This window comes from Bos mutus, chromosome 7 (genome assembly GCF_027580195.1).
Source record: "Bos mutus isolate GX-2022 chromosome 7, NWIPB_WYAK_1.1, whole genome shotgun sequence".
Lineage (NCBI taxonomy): Eukaryota > Metazoa > Chordata > Mammalia > Artiodactyla > Bovidae > Bos > Bos mutus.
Genome location: NC_091623.1, coordinates 92,282,789 through 92,295,220, shown reverse-complemented (window position 1 = coordinate 92,295,220; position 12,432 = coordinate 92,282,789). Strand labels below are relative to the sequence as shown.

Genomic DNA, 12,432 nt, shown 5'->3' with positions numbered 1-12,432 from the left:
ATCTGTGAAAGATAGTGAAGACTGATGAAATACAACGGCTGTGATTTGTTTTAAAATAATTCGGTGGGAGGAGGGAGACACGAAACAAGTCAGAGGGTTAGCTGAAGATGGAGAGTGAGGCCAGAGAGTCTCATTACACCAGTGTCTCTACTCTTGCATAGATTTGAAATTTTCTGTATTAAAAAAGTTAGTGGTGGTTTCCCTGGGTTGTAAAATTATGAGTGATTTTAAAAACTGTTTTCTCTATTTCTCATGTTTCTATAATGAGCAAGGATTATGAGCAGAAAAAAGTAAATTGCTATTGGTTTGTTTGTTGAATGGCTGCCCAAACAGAGGGAAAGATAGTGTCCCCTGCGGAAGGCGGAATAGAAGGGGAAGGGCAGTGTGGTACCATCAAAGCAGAACAGTGTGGGGACCAGGGGAAGCCAAATGGAGAGTCTCCTCTGGGCAGAGGCTGGGAACAGCGGCGGGGAGGGGCCTGGGGCACAGCCTGAGAAAAGGAGAACTGGCTTGCTGGGCTCAGGCTTGAGACAACAGCTGTTGGGACTAGAAGCCAAGGATACAACTGAGCATAGATGGTGGAAGAGAAGAGGAGCCCCTGGCAGGCAAGGACTTCAGAAAACTCCCTTTTGTCCAGGCAATGTGCCACAGCACTGGCTTGAACCTGAACCAGGTTTACTGAAGAACTCAACACTAGCCCTGCTCTGAACCTGGTGTGCCAGTGGCTGAGATGGGCCAGAACCAGGGTTCACCTGAATGAGAGAAACCGCCCTTCTTCATCCTCTCGCTCCCCTCGACTCATCAGATTGGCAGCAGGGAAGAACTCCCACCACTCTGTTGATCATGAGAGGGCTCACCACAGGGCCTTGGCAAATGCTCTTTCCTCCACCTGGAATGCCTTTCCCCTTTCTTCAGCTGGTTGATTCTCAACCTCATTTCTTCCTGATGTCCTCCTGCCCCCTGGCTAGGTCACATCCCTACTGTATACTCTCAAGACCTACTGTATGCTCTTCATTGCACTTAGGATAGCTGGAATCTCACAATTTTTTTTGAGTAATTATTTGATTAATATTTGTCTCCCTCAACACACTATAAACTCCCTGAGGGCAGAGATTATGTCTATCTTATATCTCCTATACCTAAAACAGAAACCACCTGTTACTATTTACTGGATGAATGAAAGAGGGAAATCACAGTTGTTGAACCAGGCCCCTAACAATGATTTTGTCTGGGCCCCTGTTGCAGCTCAATCAGAATTCTTGATTCCGTCCCCTTCAAGCTACCCGAGGAAGGGAGAGTTCCTGAGCCTTCTCCTCCATCTCAAGAGCTCCCACGTGTAGTTAGGCTACCAAGTCTCTCACATAATGAAAAGGGACTTGAGAGTGGGGTAAGTGCCCCAGAGGGCACGTCCTAGTCCACTGCTGAGGCTGCCAAGGCAGCAGTGAGCTCTGCTTCAGGGCCAGCACGTGGCCTGGGGTGGTGGAGGGCCAAGGAAACACAAACTGCCCTGTATTTCTCATCACCTCAGCTCAAATGTCACTTCCGTTCTCTATCCCCCTCCCTCATTACACTCACATAACTGTCTTAGAACTTACTGTGAAAAAAAAAAAATTAAAAAAAAAAAAAAAGAACTTACTGTGATTTTTAACTAGAAATGTTTTTAGTGTAATTTGTTGTCAATTTTCTGTCTTCCTTGCTGGCATGGAAGCCTATGAGTACAGGGATCGTATCTGCTTGTTCACTGTTATACACTAGTGTTCAGCAAAGGGCCTGGCTCATAGTAGATGCTCAATAAATATTTGTTGAATAAATAAATACATGAACGAATAAACGAATGACCTAATGGATAACCTGCAGGAAGGCTGGCAAGACCAGCAGGGAGAAAGGAGACAGCGGGGGTCAAGAGGAGGGCAAGGGCAATCCAAATCGTCAGGTTTGCTGCCTTGTAGGGGCCTCAGCCAGGAACTGCCTGAGACCACGATACCAGAGGCAGGATTCACAAGCCCAGGACCTGAGTCTCCACCTTGCACCAAGGTGTCCTGGGCTCTGGTGGCAGTGAGGACTCAGCACCTGTAGCATTTGGATGGAACGTGGGCAGCAAGTGTCCAGCTAGCAAGGAGCTGGGAAGGCAGCCCAAGCTCGGCGCCCCTCTCTGTCTTCTGGGCCTATTGGACTCCACCAGGCTCCCGACTTCTAACAGGGAGGCCTGGCCCAGAGCCCACCCCTCTCCCCTCAGACCAACTGCAGGTCTTTTGCTGAAGTCCTCCCCCACTCCACCCCTGCCCCAGGGTGTTCCTGTCTTAGCAGGAATTCATACCAGATTGATCTGGGCAGCTGGGGCAGCCTGGAAGGGAGGGTGTACTGGGGACAGCAGGGATCAAAGGCTCTGTGTGTGAGGGGCAGGGGAGGGAGAGCGCCTGCGGGGTACAGGCGCCTACGTTGTGTGCTGGCTTGCCCACAAGTTTTAAGAAATGACAGACAGGGAGAGGGACGCAGAGTAAAAGTCAGGATAAAAACCTAGAGATAAATAAAGAGCAACAGAGAATGAGGCAAAAAGAGACAGAAAAGAGACTTAGATATACAGAAACAAAGAAACACAGGCTGAGAACAGAGAGGAAAGCAAAAATAGTGAGAAATAGAGATTGGAGACAGAAGAACACTAGGAAGTGATCAAAGGAGAAGAGGCAGAAGAGAAGTCAGGGACAGTGAGAGGAAGGCAGAGACAGAGAGAAAAGGAGAAACAGAGACTGAGACTAAGGAGGAGTCACATTTATTCATTGATTCCACATTTATTGAGCACCTAGCCATAGCAGGCGCAGCGCAAGGCACAGATCAGTGCAGGTGGACACAAACGGTAGGGACCGAGACACAGCAATAAAGACAGAAACAGAGAGAGACGAGGAGGAGGGAGAGGCAGACTAAGATGGGCTCTGAGCTGAGGACGGTTGAGAGTGGAGAGACCAGAGGCCTGCAAGCGGAGAAGGCAGGGCCGGGGGCCTGGGCGACCTGCCCCTCCAAGGCGGCTCTCCCACCTCAGCCCCACCTGCAGCCGCCTGGCTTCCCTCCCCTCAGCCTCAGCTCCTTCTTGCAGGCTCTGGAGGAGCCTCTGACTACTGACAGTTTCTCCTCTCCTCCTTCTGTCCCAGATTCCTCTGCCTGAACCCCAGTCAGGATGGAGGGCAGCCAAATCTGGGCCAGGGGGACGGAGCCAGACAGATAGGTATAAAAAGCCTCCTCTCCACCCAGAGACCAACCTTATGACCATGCTTAGCTCCAACAGAGCCCCCAAGACACAAGAAAAGGTTTGGGTGGTGGGGCTAAGGGAATGGGATGAGTGTGTGTTCCCAAAACAGCCACATTAGAAGCCTCTTCCTTCTGGGGTTTGTGCACCAGCCCCCAATACCCCAAAACCTTCCTGAAATCTGGAACTGAGGGAGGAAGCCATTTGTAGCCAAAGCTGAGCCCTCCCCTTCTCTCCCCCCATCTCCTCCCACGTCAGCACTGAGGAAAGTGCCGCAGAGAAGAGGGTGGGCTGGAGAGGCAGTCACCTACCCGCTGGTGCCGGGTCTCTGGGCCTGAGAGAATCGCCAATCCGTGTTGGGTGGGGCTTGCTGTGGAGAAAGCAGAGGGAAAGAGGCTGAGTACCAAAAAGGGCTAAAGTGAGGGTGGGGAGGGCTCGTTTTCAAAGATAAATTATACCCTCAGGTCTCAGAGGTCTGAGATCCCAAAGAAGTAAAATGACATTTATCCAATCACAGTGAACAAACTCAGGTTCCTTCCCTAAGCAAATTGCCCCTTCTTCCCTGCCCCCCACCTCAGAACTCCTGAGCTGAGGTTCAAGGGGTACCGGGATGTGTGTGTGTGTGTGCATGCACGCGCAGAGAAGGGCCCTCAAAGTGGCAGGGGAGGCTTTTGGATGAGAATTCCACCAGCCCTAGAAAGAATTTCATTCAGCTCCTCAGCTGGGAACAAAGCACCCTCTGCGGCAAGATGGCTGCTGTTCCTGGTAACCCTTTTCATGCCAGGCTGGGCCTTTACACATTCAGAAGGACACCTTCAGACCCTCTCTCTCAAGGATCCCTTCCCACAGCTAAATACATTATTAATTTAGGAGTCACGCCAGACTGGGCCTTTGCAGGGCATTCAAGCCCCAGGACACCTCTCACCCCCAGAATTCTGTGCCAGACAATGGCTGTGACTGAGGAGGAGAGAACAAGGCTGCTCTGTCTGGGACGGAGAGAACTGCTGGGATGGAGCCCAGCAGAGATCAAGCTCCCACAGCCTCCAAGCAGAGCCAAGTCAATCTCCAGGGCTCCCAAGGCACAGATCTGTAGCCATCCCCCACCTGGATGAAGGTGTGGGACTTGAGCCAGCCACCTCACTTTCAAGTTCCTCCCAGCCTTGCCAGAGGGTGTATTACCCCATCACACACTCTCATAGAGCACTCCTAGAGCTGTTTCCTCGCCATTCTGGACTGCTCTGGTAGTTAATTCTCACACTCACTCCCAGGAGAGGAGAGAGAGGTGTGAGCATCTCCAATTATACGGGGGAGAAGGAAGACTCAGGGCTGCCAAATGACACACTCTTAAGTCTCACAGGTGGCAGTGATGTGAGGAAACCCAGAAACTTAGCATTCCAGGTACCACAGGAGTCACCAGCACCATTCTGCAGATGCCATGGGAAGGGCACAGGGATGCCCAGCTCTCAGTCACAGTATTCTTCGACACAGCACAATTTAAACCGAGATGCAGGAGCCATGACAGACCGGAGGACAGGACCGAGGAGAACCCACAGCCTACATAAGGACAGCGGGTCCAGGTTTGTCCAGTTAGGGCTGCTCAGGGATAAGGAGCCCCAGCAGACTTTTCTCCACAAGCAACGCCCTGAAAGGGGAAAGAATGTCCACCTTTGCCTTGTCCCAGCAGGTGTAAACCATCCCTCCTGTTCTCCACCTTTAGAAGTACCAAGTGACTGAAAGCAGAGATTCTGGAGTTAAACAAATCTAGATTAGATCTTTGTCTATCACTTACCATGTGAACTTGAGCAAGTCACTTGACCTCTGTGAAACTCAGTTATAAGGGAGGGTGAGGAGTGCTAGTACCTACCCAACATAAGTGTGGGGAAGAGCAAAGGAGATGCTTTGGTTCTTAGAGGAAATCCGTAGTAAGGTTCTCTCAATCAGCTATCAGAATCCCATGGTGGTGTTGCTCCAAAATATAATTGATTCGGTAGGGGCAGAGTGGAGTACAGACATATTTTGACTAAAAGCTCCTGGAGTTATAGAAAATTACGTTATTTTACAACAAACATTTCCCCAAATATGAAACCACCTGCTGGTTTCTGGCAGAGGTCATGGTTTTCCAACAGCAGGGGAAGGAAGGGCTTGCCAGAGTCTTAGATACTTTGGTGGCAGTTTATGGTGGTTTAGTTGCTAAGTTGTGTCTGACTCTTGTGACCCAATGGACTACAGTCAGGCTCCTCTGTCTGGGATTTTCCAGGCAAGAATACTGGAGTGGATTGCCATTTCCTTCTCCAGGGGATCTTCCCGATGCAGGAATCGAACCTGGGTCTCCTGCATTGCAGGCAGATTCTTTACTGACTGAACTATGAAGGAAGCTTTGGTCAACTCCAAAGTCCCCGACATGGAGAAGGAAATGGCACTCCACTCCAATATTCTCACCTGGAAAAATCACATGGTCAGGAGTCTGGTGGGCTACAGTCCATAGGGTGGCAAAGAATCAGACACAACTGAAGCAACTGAGCACACAAAGCCCTGATGGTAGATCGCTGGGCCCATGTGGGCACGACGGCGCCAAACGCCTATGTCTTAGTATCCAGAACCCAGGTGCTCCAGGTTCCCACTTCCAGCCATAGGACGGGTCGGTGGTGCCACAGAGGGCCGAGGCGGCCTGTCCTACAGAGGTCTGTTCACTTGTCCCAGGCCGGCCCCACTGCCCCTTGAGCCACAGGGCATTGTGGCCTTCCTGAGCAAGGCTTCTGGGCAGGAGGCGCCCACCAAACTCTGCTCAGTGTCTGGGCCCAGACTGACCCACCAGCCCATGGGTCACAGAGTCCCGCCCGCCCCGCACCTAGAGCGCCCCCAGTGGCTGCAGCACTAGCGACTCGGGCCACCAAGAGGCCCACCAGGAGGCGACCAGTCCAGGCCGGGGCGGGGATAAGTGGGGCGGCCAAGACCTGGTATTTCCCTCAGGTTAAAACCTCTGAGGCTGGCAGCAAGGTGGGAGGGAAGCTGTGAGCTGTCGGGACACCCCTTTGCAATCAGCTGGCAGTTAAAGGCGGCGTATGAGGACAAGGATGGCCAGGTGCGAGGGGCGTGCGCAGGTGCAGCGTGGGGAGCCTGTGCGCTGTGCGTGGCACATGGGCCAACCACAGACGTGTTGGTTTGATGTGGGAATAAAGAGGGTTGTGAATCACAGTGAAGTCACCAGTCAAGAGAGTGGGAAGAAACCTAAGAAGAAACCTCAAGACCAGCAAAGCGTGCCTGCATTGGAGCCTAGGAGGTTGGCTGCAGAAAGGGATCTGTGGCTGCCTCTACCCAGACCTGGATCTGATGGAAAACACCAGAGTGATCGCCAGACCCCATGCTTTTCTGTCTGCCCTATCCTCTCTCCCCCCTCACCCACAGTTGCCATCACTTCCCCAGGCACAGCGCCCCATCCCTGCCTCGGCCACACCTCTGCTTCTGCACAATCCATCCAGTCCCGACATTCGACAGACATTAGAGTCAAACCCCACCAGAGGGAGCAGATGCCAAGTTCAAAGTCCCTGATGTGGGTGGGCGGCGTTTCCATTTCCGCCCCCAGGGGTAGCGCAGAGCCCTCACCTGGCTCCGCTCCAGCAGTGTGTTAGAGCGGGACCGGAAGGCGTCGGGCTCCGGTGCGAAAGCTGAGGGCTGCTGAACGCTGAGGGGCCTTAGAAAAGTGAAGTCACTGCCGTCAGAGGCTGGTGAAAAGCACGTCCTGTAGCAATGGCTGTGCGAGTCTGTGGGCCGCAGCGTCACCTCCATATACTTGAGTGTGCCGTCTGAGCTCACCTGTAGGTTGGGGCTGGATTGCTTATAGAACTCCCGGGAGGGCGAGTCCTGGCGCCCGCAGCACTGACCCCCACCCCCATCCCCGTCCCCCCGAAGGCACTTAGCTGACAGAAAGGTGAAGGTGACTAAGGATAAGAGGCTGGTGGCCGCAAGAGCCACAATGAGGTAAAGGGTAAGGTCTGAACGCTCAGGAGGGTGTGTGAGGAAGTCCCTGGATTTGGGCATTTCCTCAGGGTCCTCATCTTCCAGAACCAGCAGCACTGTGGCTGTGGAGGAGAGTGAAGGGTCACCATTGTCCCTCACCAGGACCACCACCTGCTGGGTGTCAGCGTCATCCTCCAGTAAGGCCCGGGCTGTTCGCACCTCACCAGTGTGTGCAGATACCAGGAACAGCCCTGGGGCTGTGGACTGTGGCAACAATGAATAGGAGAGCCAGGCATTGTGGCCTGCATCAGCATCTACAGCTGTCACCTTGGTGACCAAGGAGCCAGGAGGGGCAGATCGAGGGAGACGCTGGGGGAGTGAGAATTCCCGACCCGGTCTAGGGTGCAGCACAGTTGGGGCATTATCATTCTGGTCCAGGACAAACACGTGGAGAGAGGTGTTGGCGTGCAACGGGGGAGAGCCAGAGTCTCGAACGCCCACCACAATCTGCAGCATCTGCAGCAGTTCGTAGTCGAAAGTACGCTGGGCAAAGATCCGCCCATCCTCGGGGTTGACATACACAAAGGAGGAGGCTGGAGAGCCCTGAATCTGGTTCCCTACAATAGAGTAGGTAAGGCGGGCGTTATCCCCAGTGTCTGGATCGGAGGCAGCCACGGTGCAGAGAAGGGAGCCTGGAGGCCGGTTTTCTGGGATGTAAGCCATGTAGAGCTGCTGGGTGAAGTAGGGTGTGTTGTCATTTACATCTGAAATGTTGAGCCTGATGGTGAGATGTGCGTGCAAGGGAGGCGAGCCCGCATCATGGGCCAGCAGCTCAATGATATAGTGGGATGTAGCCTCACGGTCCAAAGGCTGACTGGTTAGGAGTGAGTAGTGGTTCTCAGAAGGTTTAATCTGAAATGGCAGGTCTGGAGAGAGATCAAGGCTCACTTCACCATTTCTCCCTGAGTCTCGGTCCCGCACATTAAACAATCCCACTACCGTGCCCACTGGTGTGCTCTCCAGGACAGGGTTGACCAAAGAGGCCAGTAGTACCTCTGGGGCATTGTCATTGGCATCCCCTACATCCACTTGAATCACACAGTGGCCTTCCATGGCTGGCTGTCCCTGGTCACGGGCTCTTGCATGAATTTCATAAAAACTTGACTCCTCGAAGTCAATGGGACCCAACACATGGATTGCTCCACTGCTAGGGTCTAGGCCAAAGAGGTTCCGCACTGCCTCAGATGTATGGTCTCCAAAAGAATAGTCTAGTTGGCCATTGGTGCCCTCGTCTGGATCAGTGGCGTTGAGGCGCAGCAGCAGTGTGCCCACGGGTGCATTCTCTGGGAGTCCCACACGTAGAACTGAGGACTGGAAGGTTGGAGCATTATCATTGATATCCAGCACAGTGACAGAGATAAGGGTGGTCCCTGAGCGGGCTGGGACGCCCCCATCCACAGCAGTGAGCACCAGCTGATGTCTTGCCTGGGTTTCACGGTCTAGCTGCTGCTCCAGCACCAGTTCTGGGAACAGCTTCCCATCTTTTAGGGTCTTCACATTCAGAGAAAAGTGGCTGCTGGGGCTTAGAGTATAGAAGCTCACAGTATTGGTGCCCACGTCAGGATCCTGGGCACTATCCAGTGGGAACCGTGCCCCCAGTGCAGCTGACTCTGAGATGCGTATCTCTCGCTCGGGGGTGGCAAAGCTCGGAGAGTTGTCATTGAGATCCAGGATTTCCACCTCTACACGGATTAGTTCCAGGGGGTGTTCGGTCACCACCTGTACTGGCAGCAGGCAGCTGGTGCTGGCTGCACACAGGCTCTCTCGGTCAATTTTCTGATTCACTGCCAGAGCACCACTCATCAAGCTCAGGGAAAAATATTGCCCATTCTCCTCAGCGCCCAACCGCAGCCGGCGGCTCAACAGATCTGCCACCTTTAAGCCTAGATCCTGAGCAACGTTCCCCACCAGCGTCCCTGGCTCAGACTCCTCCACCACAGAGTAATGAAGCTGCCCAGACACCCAGCCCCAGCAGCACAAGGACAACATGCACAGCACTTGCCATTTCCCAGCGAGCTGTGGGGGTGTCTTTGGTCCCATGACCCAGAAGTCCCTTCCTGGACACTGACTCTGTGCTGTCCTGTCTCCAAGGTAGACTCAGGCCTTGGAATGTAGCAGCTGAAATCTCTTATGTCTCCTTCCAGCCTCTTAAAAACTGCTCCGAGGTTTGTCTGCCTGCAGCAGTTCTTCTTAGTCACCAAATGGCGGGGGTGGGTTGGGGGGGAGGGGAATTGAATCTGAGTGGAGCTGGGGAGCTGGGGGAGGAGAGGCGGGCTAGAAGATCAGATCCCCCACCTCGGCTCTAAGTCTGATTGGCCCAAAAGTCTGTCTCCTCTCAACCAATTATAAAGTCTCCTCAGTCCTGGAAACCTTAGGAACCGGCGCTGCAAATCCGTGTCACAGAAGCCTCCTACCTCCCCACTTATTTCGTGCTGCAGGTTGATTCAGTTCCCTTGGCAGCAAAGTTTGACAGCTCAGATGGTGCTCAACAGGGAAGACAAAGTGGTACAAAACTTCTCAGGGTTCTGTCCCAGCAACTTCCTGTGTAACTTCAGAAACTCCCACTATTTCACTTGAACCATCAAAATGTTGTCCTTCTCCAGGAAGCAAAGCCCACGTGTTACCCCCTCCCTATCCCATTCTGCCAAACACTGCCAGAGTGAAAGAAAAGATTTGTTAGGACCCTTCAGAGTCTTGCTTGGACTCTCCAGCAGTACCTTGAGGAATCTCAATGTCATCGATGGCTATAAGGATTCTCTTTTTCTGAGATTCCACATGAGCTATGGAATGGGCATCACAGCTTGCGGTGGGGGATGAGAATACTTCTAGGACTGATCCAGGTCACCCAAGGAAGGTGGCTAGAATCTAGGCATGGTCTCAAGGCTTCATGGTTTCATCAATTCAGAAGAACTCTACTTAAAAACTCCCAGATTGGCTGTCTCTATGAATTCCTCAGCAGCAAGACAGGTTTTGATACTTAGTGATTTTACTTACTGCCTTCCCCTCTCCCAAAGAGGTAATGTTCCTCTGCCCCAGTCGACTGCATCTAGCTCCGATCCCAATGGGGACTTGATTGGGAGACCTGAAGACCTCGGACAAAAAGACCCTTGCTTCCACCTTGTTGCCTCTCTAATCCCTTGGCTCTTTCCTCTTATGTTTCAAGAGGGGCTTCCCTGCTGGCTCAGTGGTAAAGAATCCACCTGCCAATGCAGGAGATGTGGGTTCGATCCCTGGGTTGGAAAGATCCCCTGGAGAAGGCAACCCACTCCAGTATTCTTGCCTGGGAAATCCCATGGACAGAGGAGTCTGGTGGGCTACAGTCCAGGGTTGCAAAGAGTCAGATGGAACTTAGTGGCTGAACACCAAACAACAACAACATTTTAAGCAGAGAGTCCCTTTCACAGTGGGTGAGGGAGTAGATGACACTGTGGAGCAAAGATATAAGTTTCCCTCAGTCCACTGGGGAATGGTAACCTAGAATTAAGGTATTCCAAACCCTGACCCCTCATTCAGGAAGAGGAGAAAAAGTCACTACCTGGGTTTAGGTGCACCTCGTACACGAGAGCCTTCCATGTGCTCCACATTCCAGCAGCGTGTTTCCACAACACCCCATCTCTTGATCACTCACTTTCATTTCTTACTCTCAGACAAGGGCATAATCCACCCCAAGTATTAATCTGTGAAAACTGCCTGGTTAATTCACAAAACGCTTCTTAAGCACATCATCTACCACACAGTCACCACTCACAGAAGTGGCAACATCACTACAGGCTCTTACAGAGAGACCAATATATTCTCTGGGACAAGGCCCAGCCACATGCCTGCATCTGAATAACCCTCAAGCATTGGCTGAGCCTGCAAAGGTCTCACCTCTAGCCCATAGAGAAGATCAGAGGGTGGGCAGCTTGGGCGAACGGGTTCCCCTGCCATAGGTGCACTGGGTGACTTCACCATCATGAAGCTATCACTCCGAGTGGGTGCAGAAGCCAAGGGTGTACAGCCATGAGAGTGGCCGCCCACATCAACAAACTTGATAGGATCATCTGACCCTAGCTGGATTCGGAGGATCCCATTGGAAGGAGGAAGCCCCTCCCTCCTTCGAGACCGGGTGAGACAGGCACAGGTGCCAGCAGGAAAGCAGGTCATTCCACAGGCAGCCCCACGCAGGCACTTCGAGATGAGCGCCACGAATGAGCCAAAGGAAACAAAGCAAATTGCCACTAGAGATACAGCCAAGTAGAGGGTCAAGCGGGATTCTCCTTCCCTTGGAGCTGAAGACTCTCGAAGATCAGGGACAACTGGATGAGTGTCTTCTTCCAAGGACACCAGGAGAGTGACAGAGGTAGAGAGTGGTGGGCTACCACTGTCCTTTACCACAATGACCAGCTTCTGAGGCGGGAGATCAGCTGGGATGGGAACAGCAGTCCGCACCTCCCCGGCATAGCGGGAGACTGCAAACAGGCTGGGATCTGGGGCCTCCAGGAGCTGATACGAAACCCAAGCATTGTAACCTGAATCCAAGTCCACAGCGGTCACCTTTGTGACTAGGTGGCCAGCACCAACTGATGGAGGCAGTGCTTGGGGACATAAGGAACCAGGCCGAGCCCTAGGGCGGAGTACAGCTGGGGCATTGTCATTGAGGTCCAGCACAAACAGACGAACAGTCACAGTGCTACTAAGGGGTGGATTGCCCCGATCCCGGGCTTGCACCTCAAACTGCAGCGTCTGTGTTTGCTCATAGTCAAAGGATCGAGTCGCATGAACAGCTCCCGTCTGGGGGTTCAGGGAGATGAAGGAAGATGCTGACACATCTCGATTTCTGGGCTCGAGGAGAGAGTAGGAGATAAGCGCATTCAAGCCAGAGTCGGGATCAGAGGCCGCAAGGGAGCAGAGCAGGTCCCCTGGGCGATTGTTCTCTGGAACAAACACCTCATGTGACCTCTGGAAGAAAGAGGGTGGGTTATCATTCACATCCGAAATGTTAAGGAAAATGGTCCTGTGGGTACTCAGAGGAGGGCTCCCGGCATCAGAAGCAGTGACCATGATATCATAGCTGGATTTGGCCTCTCGGTCCAAGGGCCCAGCAGTCACCAGGGAGAACTGGTTCCTGAAGGCAGACTTGAGGGCAAAGGGCAAATGGTCAGGAATACGGAGGCTCACATCCCCATTTGAAC

General features: G+C 52.8%; 2 protein-coding genes across 2 annotated transcripts in view; both read right to left on the bottom strand.

Moving 5' to 3' along the window:
- LOC102267002 (protocadherin gamma-B7) overlaps positions 1-12,432 on the bottom strand; it is a 100,073-nt gene that overhangs the window by 11,692 nt on the left and 75,949 nt on the right. Inside the window, 1 exon segment of the mRNA XM_070374497.1 lies at positions 3,553-3,611. Coding sequence (XP_070230598.1) covers positions 3,553-3,611 — 59 coding nt within the window.
- Positions 3,623-11,118, bottom strand: PCDHGC5 (protocadherin gamma subfamily C, 5). Its single transcript, XM_070374501.1, is given in 2 exon segments — positions 3,623-6,832; positions 6,834-11,118. Coding segments are annotated over 2 exon segments (2,520 nt in total). The 5' UTR covers positions 9,299-11,118; the 3' UTR covers positions 3,623-6,777.